Source organism: Pelophylax lessonae (genome assembly GCF_965119305.1).
Source record: "Pelophylax lessonae genome assembly, chromosome: 2".
In the NCBI taxonomy this organism is placed as follows: domain Eukaryota; kingdom Metazoa; phylum Chordata; class Amphibia; order Anura; family Ranidae; genus Pelophylax; species Pelophylax lessonae.
Window position 1 is genome coordinate 10,332,782 of NC_138769.1, and position 14,162 is coordinate 10,346,943.

Here is a 14,162-nt window from a genome sequence, read left to right on the forward strand (position 1 = left end):
GAATGAGAGGAGAAGGGATCAGATGGAGATGGAAATGGAATCAACTTACTATGATGACTGCTACTGAAACCTCCACTGTGCTGGATTTATAGATTTGCAAGGCTTTTCCCTCATCTCGTTGAGAGACATTTATCTGCCATCTTGTATATATACTGTATGTATGTGTATATACATTAAACAAAGTTATAGACGCAACACTTTTGTGTTTGCCCCCATTTTTCATGAGCTGAACTCAAAGATCTAAGACTTTTTCTATGTACACAAAAGGCCGATTTCTCTCCAATATTGTTCCCAAATCTGTGTAAATCTGTGTTAGTGATCACTTCTCCTTTGCCGAGATAATCCATCCACCTCACAGGTGTGACATATCAAGATGCTGATTGGACAGCATGATTATTGCACAGGTGTGCCTTAGGCTGGCCACAATAAAAGGCCACTCTAAAATGTGCAGAGGGTGGGCAGAGCATCTTGTCCCCATGTTGATAGGGACAAGGGCCTCTTCCCGAGAACCCTTGGCTGGGGTTGTCGGGGTCTGCAGGTGGGGGGTCCCCCAGATCCCGGCCCCACCCATGTCAATGGGTATCGGGTACATCGTACTCCTACCTATTCACCAAAAGTGTACAAAAAAAATAAACACACAACAATCCTTTATTAAAAAAAAAAAAAAATGTCCCCCGATGTAAATCCATTGTCAATCCGCCACCCGCCGCACATACCGACCCAAAAAAAGCAAAAAAAAAAATGCTCTTCTCTCGTTTCCCACGATCTGCCAGCTCCGCAGTTGGACAGTACATACAGTATATAGGGAATAGGCGGGGGCCACACTGGTGATGTCACAGAGGTGGTCCCGCCCCCTCATCATGTCACAGGCTGGTGCATGCTGGGTTGGTGATGTCACGAGGGACATCACAGGCATGGTCCCGTCCATTCCCTATATAAGAACTGTCAAACCGCGAATAGGCAGAACGCAGGAAGCATTCAACGAGAGCGGAGCTTTTTTTTTTACTACAGGTCACAGGTGCAGCGGACGGCATGATTGACAATGGCTTTAAATCAGGGGACACTATTTTTTTATTTTTTTTTTATTTTGGCCATCATGAGGCGGCTGGGGGTGGCAGGAGAGAGCTGGGCCAGTCAGTTTGGGCTGGCCGGGGGGGAGAGAAAGGCTCTGGTGAGACACCGAGCCGGCCTCTAATCGAACATGGCATACACCATTTATGCCGGGGAGGAGGGGGGGGGGGCAGCCTGTGCTCTGTACTCGTCCTCATCCTGCATTCAGTAGGATACCGGCGGGGACTTTCTACTCCTCTTCACCAGGAAGCCTTTAGGCATGTCTGTGGCAAAAGCAGTGCAGCCTTTTTATTGGGCATCAGAGCGGCCCGGGGGGACACCGAGCCGGCCTCTGCTCAGACATGGCATACACTATCCATGCCAGGGGGGGCAGCCTGTGCTCTGTCCTCATTCTGCACTCAGTAGGACACTGGCGGGGATATACAGATATGCACGGATGTTTATGATGAGTCCCTCACTCCTTCCCCCACCATAGTCTTATTGTCGATGTACCACCCTCCTAGTTAGGTAGGTGCTAAGTAAAAGCATCTGTTGCTCCTGCTGCTTATCAGGGGAGCCTGATCTATTAGTTTGCCTGTCACATGTTTTCAGGTATGATTCACTGGGTCTGAGGGAGTGTCCCAGCTGTATCCAATGAGGGAGCTTGTTGGACAGTGGAGGAATCCCAGCCAGTGACACATCGTGAGTACTCAGGGATTTGCCACAGGGTCTGCCTCAGGAAGTTCACTCAATTCTACTTCACTGCTTATGACAAGGTGAAGCAGCGGCCTAGCCGTTACTAGCGTTATACAGTGCTACTCAGCGTTACTCAACGTTAATCAGCATTAATCAGTCATTCCAGCTAATTGTGCATAGTTATATAAGTTGGAGTATCCCACTCATTTCCTTTTCCTATCCAAGTTCTCAATAACAACACAAAAACCAAAGCTCCTAGACTGTTTCCTGACTGAGCCAAAATCGTTTAGGGATTGTTGAACTGTCATGTTGTTGCTAATGGTAACCAAGGAGAACCCATAGACAGCAGCTCCCAAGGGAGTAGTGCTACATTTGGGGGCTTGTCCGGGATGTCGCCCTGGGTTACCGGCCCGGTTGCTAATGGCAATGGCCGAAGAAAATTTTCAAAATCAACATTTTTGTTTCTGGGACTTTGTTCTAATGCTCAATCCAAGTGTACGGCCTGCTCTACGGGAGATAGGGAGAGTGGGATAAAGATGAAATTGCACAGTGATGGTTGCCCGTGGCAACGCAAAGATTCCAGTCAGAATTGCAATCTGTACCTAAAAATGGCGGAGAGCTTCCGTCTGAGCTACAAAATATACACTCCTGTAAAGTATTGGGAGACAAGAGGAAGGCATCTTTATGTGAGCATGGACTGTGTCTGCATAACAGTAAAAGGTGCAAGTGTGGATGGAGATAATGGCGGCCAGGGGCACGTGGATCGGTGTGGCGGGGGCCGCGTGAGTGCCAAGAATATATGGAAAAGTGTTGACCATGCATACGACAGCGGGACATTTATTCTATACAGTGGCATTGGCAGTATTGTGAAGAAAGCTGTCTGCCATGCCGTGGAGGGCAGTGGGGCTTTCTTCTGAGACAGTATGGTGACAGGCCTTGCTTGTACCTTTGTCGGGAGGAGGACTGTTGACTGTGCATACGACAGCAGGACATTTCTCTGTATTGGCAAAGAGGGACAGCTGGCTCAAGGTGATGGAGTCGCAGCTTGGGCCCTGCTACAAGCAAGAAGAGTGGATGCATGTCTGGTGAGGGACATGGTCCTCTTTGCAGTAACTTCCATGTCAGCTGTGTTGAGAGAGAGCAGCATTGGAGGGGTTACTGCACCGCAGAGGAAAGCGCACGCTGAAAAGTTCTGCCTAGCAGGAGGAGCCACCGCCAAGAACGGAATGTGGGTGGAGACGTCGTTCTAACCTAGTAAATCAGGAGTGACAAAGGAAGTCCATAAATTACTTCCTCCTTCGGGTGTGGCTGAGAGGGAGACACATGTGTGGAGAAGCAGCATGGAGATTGCCGGAGAGAGAGAGAGCGCATCAGTGATCGTTCCACCTGTTGGCGGAGAACCTGCTGGGCAGACCCGGGAGCAGACCGGAAAGCCCGGAGTCTATCCCCTTTTCCACCCCCCCTTCCCCTTCTATCCTTCCAGAAGAGGTTGGGGAATATTAAGTCACATCCAATGGACTCTAGAGGGCCTTCCCTCTCCAGAATTTGGAACAGATTATTTTTGCTGTTCCGCAGACCCTTTGGGCCATCGAGCCGGGGTCCTGGATTACAAATGCAAGACCAAGAGTAGAAATCAGCACTCAAGGTTCAACTTCAAGTTCCAGGTGGACTACTTTGGGCCAATGGGCCAGCCCTGGAATTATGGGGAGCGAATGCCTAGAGAAAGTGGACAAAGCACCGGGATTCTTTTGGTTCTTTTGGTGGGGGGTGCCCTGGGACCAGGGGCCCCTGAAGAAATCTTGCCTCCTTGGGTCTGGTGGGTTGCTCAGGCTCCAGCTACCCAATTCCTGTGGGAGGAAGAAAATTGATGCTGGGTGTGCCTAGAAGAAGGACATTGCAGCTGTTTCACTGGACTGTTGTAGTTAGTCAGTGGCAGGGTTCAGGATCCCCTTTGAGGAGCAAGCTGAGCACTGGGTCAAGACTATGTGTGGAACCGAGTTGTCCAGTTAGGGATTAGGATGAGAAGATCGCTCCTGCAGGGAGGGTCTTCTCATCAGTATGAGGTTTAGACAGTAATAACTGTAATGTGCTTATAGGATGGTAACCTTCTCTTTTCTTTGCAGGTGATGTAATGCAGAGGTAGTTAGTTAGGATTGTTTTGGTCACTCACCAGAGCAGATTTTGCTTGGTGGGTGGGTACATTGCAATTAATGCACCTAACCTGTATTATAATGTATGTAGCCAAGTGAAGAAATCGCTTCCAGCATAGTTACGGCTGACATGCTGTTCTTTTAAATTGGTTGCTTATTGTGAGTTTCTTTTTTTTTTTATTTAAAATTTTATTGAACAATTAAGACATAGTACAGATATACACAACCGTGCAGAAATGTCATTTTAACATATAGAACAAAAACAACAAATTGGGAATAAGAGGAAGGGGTTAAGCGAAATAATGTCAGAACTCGATGACCTCTAAGTGGGTAGGGGTCTTCAAGGCTATTTCCTTAGATGGGTCTGTATATGAGAATGATGAACAGTTGTCTGATAAGTCCAAGTCTTTCGAGGTTGAGGAGAGGTAAATGGACCATTTGGTGTAGAATCGGCGTCGGGAGGAAGATGAGTTAAAATCCGTGTTTATGCAGTCAACATTAAGGAGAAGTGTAAGCTCTTTTTGTACCTGAGATACAGAGGGGGGAATTGTAGAAATCCATTGAGTCAGGATAACTCTCCTAGCCACCAGCAAACGAGTGAGGATCCAGAGGCGAGGAGTGGTGGAGGGGGTGCCCGACCATTTCTGCAAACGTTTATCCCAGTGTAACGCTCCTGCGTTTTCTGAAACAAGATGGATTTGCAGCTGCAGAAAAACTCCACTCAGCAGTCATGTAGGGATATGTTGAAATACCAATCCCAACTCCCAAGACTCATCACTGTGGTCTGTCCGATTCAGCATACAAATATACACACTCAATAAGATGTTCCTTGGAGTGATAGATGTATATAGCAGTATAGTGGTGATGAGTTGAAGAGACAGGTATAAACAGTGACAATAGATGAACAGCACTTGAGAGAAATGTTCATGAGAGTATAGATGGTAGCAAGTAGGATGCAGATAGGTTAGCAATCGTGTATGGTAGTAGGTGGTAGGACAGCAGATGACATACAGGAGAGTCTAACCCAGTGCAAGTATAGATGTTAGTAGGCTCAAGAGCTAGCAATCTAAAACAACAGTGCAGATGATAGTTATAGTCCTTAGTATGCAGAGCTAGATAGTGTAAGCTTTAGTAGGAAGGTTTATGGAGGATTCCCCTGTGGGGTACTTATCACTAATAGCAAGTAGTAGTAGAGAGGTTCGGTATGAGCGAGTGATCTGGTAGCGGGATACAGGGATCAGCAGCGAGGTTCCGACAGCGAGGTACGCTTGTAAGCATATGAGCTTCAAGGCAGGTAAGCATCAAGGCACATTTGAAGAGTGAAGGGTGAAGGCAGCATGCCGGGAGTGATCGGGTGGCGAGACACAGGATCAGATATGAAACAAGTTCAAGTAGCGAGATACAGGAGCGAGTAACATCTGGTATGCCGACTTCAGACAGGGACGCTCCAACCATGACGGTTGAACGAACATGTGAGTGAGAACGCGGGCGGTTGAAATAGCCGCTCTGCGGCGCTCAGTGATGACAGCATTGGTCTTAAAGGTGTATGCGCACTTACCAGAAGAGAATGGTGAGACGCATACACTGAGTTAGAAAGTGGAATAAGGGTACCAGAGGTACCAGAACATTACAGTACCCCCCCCTTAAGGCCGGCTCCGGAAGGCCTCTAGAACTGGTTTTTCCGGGTATTTCGCATGAAAGTTGCGAATCAGCCTAGGGGCATGTATATCAGGGGTATCCAGCCAGGTGTCATCTTGGGGCCCATAGTTCTTCCATCGTACTAGATATTGGAGTCTTCTTCTGTGGATACGGGAATCCAGAATCTCCTTTATCTCATATTCTTCTCCGCCTTCAACTTGTACAGGAGGTGGAGGTGGGATGGTAGGCCTTATTCCTTGGTCAGGAACATGGGGCTTCAGTAGCGACACATGGAAGATGGGATGTATCTTGAGGTCTGTTGGTAATGTGAGCTGTACTGCAGCTTTTCCAATAAGTTTCCTGATTGGGAAGGGTCCCAAGAATAGAGGCCCAAGCTTTTTGCTAGGGATCTTTAATCTTAAGTTCTTTGTTGATAGCCAAACGAGGTCCCCAATAGCATACTGAGGAGAAGGTCTTCTACGAAGGTCATAGTATTTTTTTTGTTGACTATGAGCGTGTGAGATGGTAGTATTAAGTAAACCCAGAGAGTCTTTTATTTGGGTAAGATAGTCTGAGGCTACTGGGTTACTTGATGGAAGGATGCGTGGTGGAAGAATAGTGGGATGAAACCCATAGTTCAAGTAGAACGGACTCTGTTTGGTCGTACTGTGGGTTGCGTTGTTGTAGGCAAATTCTGCCAGAGGGAGGAGATCCACCCAATCATCCTGTAGGTAAGATGTATAGCAACGTAAATATTGCACGATGCACTGGTTGACTCTTTCAGTCTGTCCGTTGGTTTGAGGATGGTAGGGAGAAGTGAGCTTTCGCTCAATTCGTAGTATGTGGCATAGTTCTTGCCAAAACTTGGAGATGAATTGTGATCCACGGTCAGCCAAAAGAGTTTTTGGAATACCATGTAACTTAAAGACATGTTTCATCAGTAGTTCCGCTGTTTGTTTGGACGAAGGTAGTCTGCGAATAGCAACGAAATGTGCCATCTTTGTCAGATGGTCCACTGACACTAAAATGGTATTAAATCCTTTGGAAGGTGGTAGTTCTACTATAAAGTCCAAGGACACAACTTCCCATGGAGTCTGGGGTATTGGTAGACTGCATAGTAGACCGGATGGTTTTGTAGTGTCTATTTTGGACCTGGCACAGACGTTGCATGAGGAGACAAATTTTTGTATAGATGTCTTCATATCAGGCCACCAAAACTGCCTGGTAAGCAAATTAAGGGTCTTTGTCATACCCATGTGTCCTGCCATAGGCACATCATGTGACAATTCTAAGATCTTGGTGCGCATAGTAGGGGGTATGTAGAGTTTGTCGTTGTAGTAGAGGAAGCCCTCTGCATCAGCACTTAGTTGTGGTGGAGGTGAATCCAAACCTATACTGTGCAGAATCTCTTCCTTCAAGGAACGGACAACCCCAATAATACGCTTGTAGGGTATTATAGGAACGGAAGGGATTTCAGAGCAATTATCTTCAGTTAATCCTGATAGCGCATCCGCTTTTTTATTCTTGTCTGCAGGTGTGTAGGTCACTAGGAAGTTAAATCTTAGGAAGAATAGTGACCATCGTACCTGCCGGTGGGAGAGGGTTTTGTTAGTCTGAAGATATTGAAGATTTTTATGATCTGTATATATGAGTGTTGGTAATCGGGTGCCTTCAAGTAGATGTCGCCAATTCTCCAGAGCCAGTTTTATAGCAAGCAGTTCCTTTTCACCCACTGGGTAATTCACCTCTGGGCTGCTTAGAGATTTAGAGAAGAAGGCGACTGGATGGAGTGGTGAAGTATTCGTTGGTCGTTGGGAAAGTACTGCTCCTACTGCCATATTTGACGCATCTACTTCCAGAATGTATTGGAGGGATGGGTCTGGATGGCGTAGTATGGGAGCAGAGGTAAAGTTTGTTTTTAACAAGTGGAAAGCTCCATTTGCTTCAACTGACCATTTAAATGGTTTCTTAATACTTGTGAGTTGTGTGAGAGGTCTCACAATGGCAGAGAAGTTCTTGATGAACTTCCTATAGAAGTTTGAAAATCCAAGGAATCGCTGTAGTGCTTTGCGGGTGGTTGGTATAGGCCAATCCTGAATACAGGATATCTTACTCATATCTATCTTGATTCCTGTTTTGGATATGATGTATCCTAGGAATAATACTTCTTCTTTATGAAATAAGCATTTTTTTAGTTTCACGTATAGATTGTGTGTGAGTAATCTGGATAACACAAGTCTTACATGCTTTATATGTTCAGATAAGGATCGTGAATAAATAAGTATATCGTCCAGATATACCACAACACAGACATCAAGTAAGTCTCTAAAGATATCGTTTATGAATCGTTGGAAGGCTGCGGGAGCGTTACATAGCCCAAATGGCATTACAAGATACTCGAACAATCCGTATCTGGTTCTGAATGCCGTCTTCCACTCATCTCCATCACGGATTCGGATTAGATTGTATGCCCCTTTCAGGTCTAATTTTGAAAAGTAGGTAGCTCCACGCACCTGCTCAATGAGTTCAGGGATAAGCGGCAAAGGATAACGATCTTTTACTGTTATGGCGTTCAATTGCCTATAGTCGATAATAGGCCTGAGACTTGAGTCTTTATTGCGGACAAAGAAAAGTCCTGCAGCTGTGGAAGAAGTGGAAGGTCTAATAAAACCTTTTGTCAGATTCTCATCCAAGTATTCCTTGAGATGGGAAAGTTCATCCTGTGAAAGAGGATACACATGACCAAAAGGTAATTTAGAATTTGGGAGTAGATCAATAGTGCAATCATAATCCCTATGGGGAGGCAGTACTTGAGCATTTTTCTCAAGAAAAACTTCGGACAGATCCTGATAACATAGTGGTGCAATCTCATCTGACACCACAGACAGGATCTTTCCATACGACGGGAGGTTACACGTACTCTCGCAATAGTAAGAGAGGAAGGTTAGGGTCCGTTTCTTCCAATCTATGGTTGGTTGATGTGTGTGTAACCAGGGAAGTCCTAGAACAATGGGAAAGTGGGGTGAAGACAATAGGTCGAAGGTAGTGGTCTCCGTATGAGACTCGTTAATGGTGACTAGGAGTGCTTGTGTCTGTTTAGTGATTGGGCCAGAAGATAACGGAATACCGTTAATAAGACTCACAGAGACAGGCTTAGGTTTTGAAATAATAGGTACTTTATTTAAAGTAGCAAAACGTATATCGATATAATTTCCGCAAGATCCTGTGTCGATCATGGCCTTAGTGGTAATCCTAGTCTGGTCCCACTGTAATGTCAAACGAACAAAAAGATAAGGGTTAGTAAATGAAGTTGTCAATCCCCTAGGAGGACATGTGAACACTCACCCTCTTTTTTGCGGACAAGGGGACAGACGCTTATCATGTGATCCAGGGATGCGCAGTACAAGCAAAGATTGCTGGATCGTCTCCTGGCTCTTTCAGTAGTTGATAAAGGTGGGCGTATGGTTCCTACCTCCATAGGAGTAGGATCAACGGCCGAAATCCGAGAAGGACTGGACCATGGCATTCCCATCTTTTCAGCCTTTCTTTCTCGCAGCCTCCTGTCTATGTTGATACTGAGTTGTATCAAAGCATCTAGGGTGTCCGGTAAATCCGCTCGGGCGAGCTCGTCTTTAACGGCTTCTGATAGGCCGAGTCTAAATTGAGTTCTCAGAGAAGTATCATTCCACCCCGAATCAAGGGTCCATCTCTTGAACTCTGCTACAAAGTCTTCTACAGGTCTCCTACCTTGTTTCAAGGACCTTAATTGAATATCGGCAGTACTCTGCCTATTGGGGTCATCATATAGTCTAGCGAGTTCCGCTAAAAATAAGGCATAGGAGTTGAGAAGCTGATCATTTTTCTCAAAGAGAGAGTCTGCCCAGGCCCGTGGATCACCTGTTAGGTATGAAATAATAGTACAGACTTTGATATGATCAGTAAGGTAAGTACGAGGTTTTAGCAAGAAAAGTAACTGACAGGCGTTTTTGAATTCACTAAATTTTTTGCGATCACCTGTAAACACTAGAGGAGGATTTATTTTGGGTTCAGGGGGCTGAGCAGCAGCAAGTTGTGATAGACGGGTTATCTGCTGCTTCAGAGCCTGATTGTCTTCTTTTATTTCAGTGAGAGCGTGTATTAACGCAGTCACTTGTTGTTTTAATTGTGTCACTTGAGTGGGTAAATCTGCTGAATCCATTTTTGGTTCGTTCAATCTGTAACGCTCCTGCGCTTTCTGAAACAAGATGGATTTGCAGCTGCAGAAAAACTCCACTCAGCAGTCATGTAGGGATATGTTGAAATACCAATCCCAACTCCCAAGACTCATCACTGTGGTCTGTCCGATTCAGCATACAAATATACACACTCAATAAGATGTTCCTTGGAGTGATAGATGTATATAGCAGTATAGTGGTGATGAGCTGAAGAGACAGGTATGAACAGTGACAATAGGTGAACAGCACTTGAGAGAAATGTTCATGAGAGTATAGATGGTAGCAAGTAGGATGCAGATAGGTTAGCAATCGTGTATGGTAGTAGGTGGTAGGACAGCAGATGACATACAGGAGAGTCTAACCCAGTGCAAGTATAGATGTTAGTAGGCTCAAGAGCTAGCAATCTAAAACAACAGTGCAGATGATAGTTATAGTCCTTAATATGCAGAGCTAGATAGTGTAAGCTTTAGTAGGAAGGTTTATGGAGGATTCCCCTGTGGGGTACTTATCACTAATAGCAAGCAGTAGTAGAGAGGTTCGGTATGAGCGAGTGATCCGGTAGCGGGATACAGGGATCAGCAGCGAGGTTCCGACAGCGAGGTACGCTTGTAAGCATATGAGCTTCAAGGCAGGTAAGCATCAAGGCACATTTGAAGAGTGAAGGGTGAAGGCAGCATGCCGGGAGTGATCGGGTGGCGAGACACAGGATCAGATATGAAACAAGTTCAAGTAGCGAGATACAGGAGCGAGTAACATCTGGTATGCCGACTTCAGACAGGGATGCTCCAACCATGACGGTTGAACGAACATGTGAGTGAGAACGCCGGCGGTTGAAATAGCCGCTCTGCGGCGCTCAGTGATGACAGCATTGGTCTTAAAGGTGTATGCGCACTTACCAGAAGAGAATGGTGAGACGCATACACTGAGTTAGAAAGTGGAATAAGGGTACCAGAGGTACCAGAACATTACACCCAGTAGCCAAAAATGAGAAGCAAACAGTCTTTAGGTATGTGGGAAAGCGTGATGTCAGTGAAGAAAGATAAAAGCTGATCCCAAAACATAGAGATAAAGGGGCAGGACCAAAATGTATGTTGTAAAGAAGGTCTCTCGGCAGAGCATAGAGGATACTTGCTAGCGGAGGGATTTGTTTTGTCAGACAGAAACGGAATATGTACTTGATGAAAAATCTTTAGCTGGATCTCTTTCCAAATTTAATTCGGAGTGAGGCTAAGAGTGGTGCGGAGGCCAGGTTCGGAAGGACGTTGTTTCCCGGGAAATCCTTAAGCCAGTTGGAGGCGGTAGAGGTTGAATGAGCCAGAGGGCAAGTAGCCAGTAAGGGTTTGTAGATACTCAAAATATTGAACTTCCCTAAGTCCAACAGGCTGTCTATGAGAGATGGCTGAAACTTGCTCATAGGGTTCCGGGTAGAGGATTCAATAGAATGGTAACATTGTGCCAGAAAGAAGAAATGCGAATCCGGGAGGCCGTATTTGTCCATAGTAGCTTGATAAGTGTAGGGGATTCCTTTTGATAGGTCACAGAGGTCTGCAAAGTGTGTGAGTCCCTTGTGTTCCCACATCTGAAATGCGGAGTGTTCCAATCCCGGAGCAAAATTTGGGTTACCTCGGATCTGTAAATATTTAGAAATATTTAGGGGAGGTCTAAGACGCTTACTCACCTCCATCCATGCAACAACAGTGTATCTTAACAGCAGGTTGTGGCAGAGCTCTGGTCGCATTAGGGCCCATTTAGTATGCAGAAGAACTGACAGGGAGAAAGGGCTGGTCATCTGGGACTCCAAAGCATAGTTGGAGTACCATGAAGTCCAGGATATCCAGTCCAATGCAACCCTGAGTAGGCAAGATAAATCGTACAATCCCAGATTCGGAAAATTGATGCCACCGTCGCTCCTGGGAAGACTCCGTTTTTTAATAGCAATGTGAGGTCTTTTTGCCCTCCCAAAAATCGGGAAAAGGCACGTTCAATGGATTGCGCATCCTTATGTTTAATCAGCAGGGGTAAGGTCTGCAGTGGATAAAGTATGTGGGCAAAACTAACCATTTTTATTAGGTGACATCTGCCCAGTAGCGAGAACGGCAACTCCATCCAGTTTTCCAGTTCCCGTAGTATTTTGGAGAATAAAGGAGGGTAGTTCAGGGTATATATTGATCAGGGGTTCTTCCCTATTTTGATGCCTAAATAGGTAATATGCTTTTTTGCAATCATGAAGGGGGAGTCAGATTCCCAGGGTCGGCTTGTGTTTCCCCCTAGTGGAAGTATCTCCCTTTTGGAGTAATTAATCCATAAACCCGAACATAGCTTAAATTTGTCAAAGGCTGATACAATCAGCGGGATATCAGCGAGGGGGTCGGAAGTGAAAAGCAGGACATCATCCGCAAACAAGGATAGGCATAGTTCTTGGGAGCCAATACGTACACCATGAAGGGGGGCTTTTGTCAACAGGTATCAAGAAAGTGGTTGAATCGCCAGATTGAAGAGGAGTGGCGAAAGGGGGAGCACCTGATGTGTGCCTTTGTAAAGATGAAAATTCCTCAGTAAGGCATCCCCCCACACACAACCTAGCTGCCGGAGAAGCATACATAAAATTGACAAAGTTGGCAGAAGATCCCTAAAATCCCATGGTATCTAAAACCCTGCGAAGGCATTCAAAATTCACATTATCGAATGCCTTCTCGGCGTCTAGTGTCATGATGGCGAGGTCCCTTTCCGGGCATAAATGGGCATGGTCTAGGGTTAAGAGAACCTTTCTAATGTTGGCAGCATCATTAAAACCCAATTGGGCTGGATGAATCAGATGTGGCATGATGAGGGCTAAACGTGAGGCTATTAACTTGGAGAGAATTTTAACATCTAAGTTGAGTAGCAAAATGGGCCGATACGAGCCTGGGTCAAGAGGGTCCTTACCTTTTTTAGCTAATTTTTAATAATAGCTTGATTACCCCTAGGGAGATATGATCCCCCCCTCCCAAATTGAGGTGTAGACATTAACTAAAGTGGGAACTATACATGGGGAGAGGGCTTTATAAAATTCTCCAGATAGTTCATCGGGTCCTGGAGCTTTATTTAAAGGTAAGGATTTAATGGTGGCAGAAACTTCTCCCAGAGAGATTGGGGCGTGCAGCATGTATAACTGCTTTTGGGAAAGTTTGGGAAGCCCTGCATTACCAAGGAAGGTGTCTGTTATGGAACCATCAATAGTCTCCGTTGCGTACAAGGAGGAATAGAAGTCTCGCATAATGTGCTGAATTCCCTGGGGGGGTTGAGTCAACTTTTCCTGTGCTATCACGCAAGGAGCTGATATGAGTAGGGGAATATGGACCCTTGCATAGTCTCGCCTACAGCTTACCAGCTTTGTTGCCGAATCTGTGCAAAGTCGCAGATAGGTAAGCCCTGTTGATAAGTTCTATTTTGTCAGCCCAAGAGTCAAAGTTGGTCTTAGCTTCCAACCAGATTTTTCTAGCTGCAGGGGAGTTAGTTAATATAAGAGTGCGCGGTGCCACCCGTAAACATTTGCTGGCTAGTTTATAGCCGCTGTTGGCGTTTCTCTTAAAAGCTGCCGCGTAAGATATAATGCGACCCCGCAAAAAATGCCTTGCCGTCTCCTAGAAAAGTTAGGGGGAAGAGCTATGTGCCAAATTTGTCAATGAGTATTCCACCCACGAACATTTTAGGTATGAGATGAAGTCAGAGTTATTGCGTAAATATGAGGGAAACCTCCAGATGGGGGGTTTTCTGTAGAATAGCTGATTTGTCCGCATAGTTTAAATACTTGGCGATGATGGGATGTGGGGTTTTCGCTCCTCCGAAAACAGGCCCATCCGATGAGCTCTTTCCACCACACAGAGACCTTGTAACCCCAAGGCTTCAGGTATTTTCCTGGCGCAAAGTTCGGGTATGGCGGAAGGTGCGACAGTTTCAGGGACTCCAATAAATCTGTGGTTGCTCCTTCTCACCCTGTTTTCCAGATCTTCCAGTTTCTGTAAGATCATAGGATTCAGCTTGTCCTGAGTTTGTTCAGTGCTTTGAGATTGGTAAAGTTCGTCCTCCACACTAGACATCTACCTCATTCAGTCTGTGGGACTGTTCCTCCAGCTCCCTTTTGATGCTGGCCATGCCAGCTGCAACTGCCCTCTCCACAGAGGCTGTAATGGTGGGTGTCAGCACGGCAACCACTGCTTGCGCGATCTTACCCGAGGAGGGGTCATCCTCCATTTATAGGAGAAATCGTATTACTACTGCATACATATTTAAATATGTCTTCAGTTAGATATTGTTATATCTATTCATAGTCTGTATTATTGTTATATGTGATTCTGGGACTTGAAGATTCAGAATCCCACTGTTGCTCTTATTGCTTATATTTCCTGTTGTGTTGAAACTATATCTGTTTATC

At 45.6% G+C, this 14,162-nt stretch overlaps 1 protein-coding gene across 1 annotated transcript in view; it reads left to right on the forward strand.

Moving 5' to 3' along the window:
* Window positions 1-4,211: 4,211 nt before the first annotated feature.
* LOC309547911 (uncharacterized protein) overlaps window positions 4,212-14,162 on the forward strand; it is a gene marked incomplete at both ends in the record, with an annotated part of 267,527 nt that continues 257,576 nt past the window's right edge. Inside the window, one exon of the mRNA XM_082247911.1 lies at window positions 4,212-4,321. Within this exon, the coding sequence (XP_082104037.1) occupies window positions 4,212-4,321 (110 nt within the window). The remainder of the gene's footprint in view (window positions 4,322-14,162) is intronic.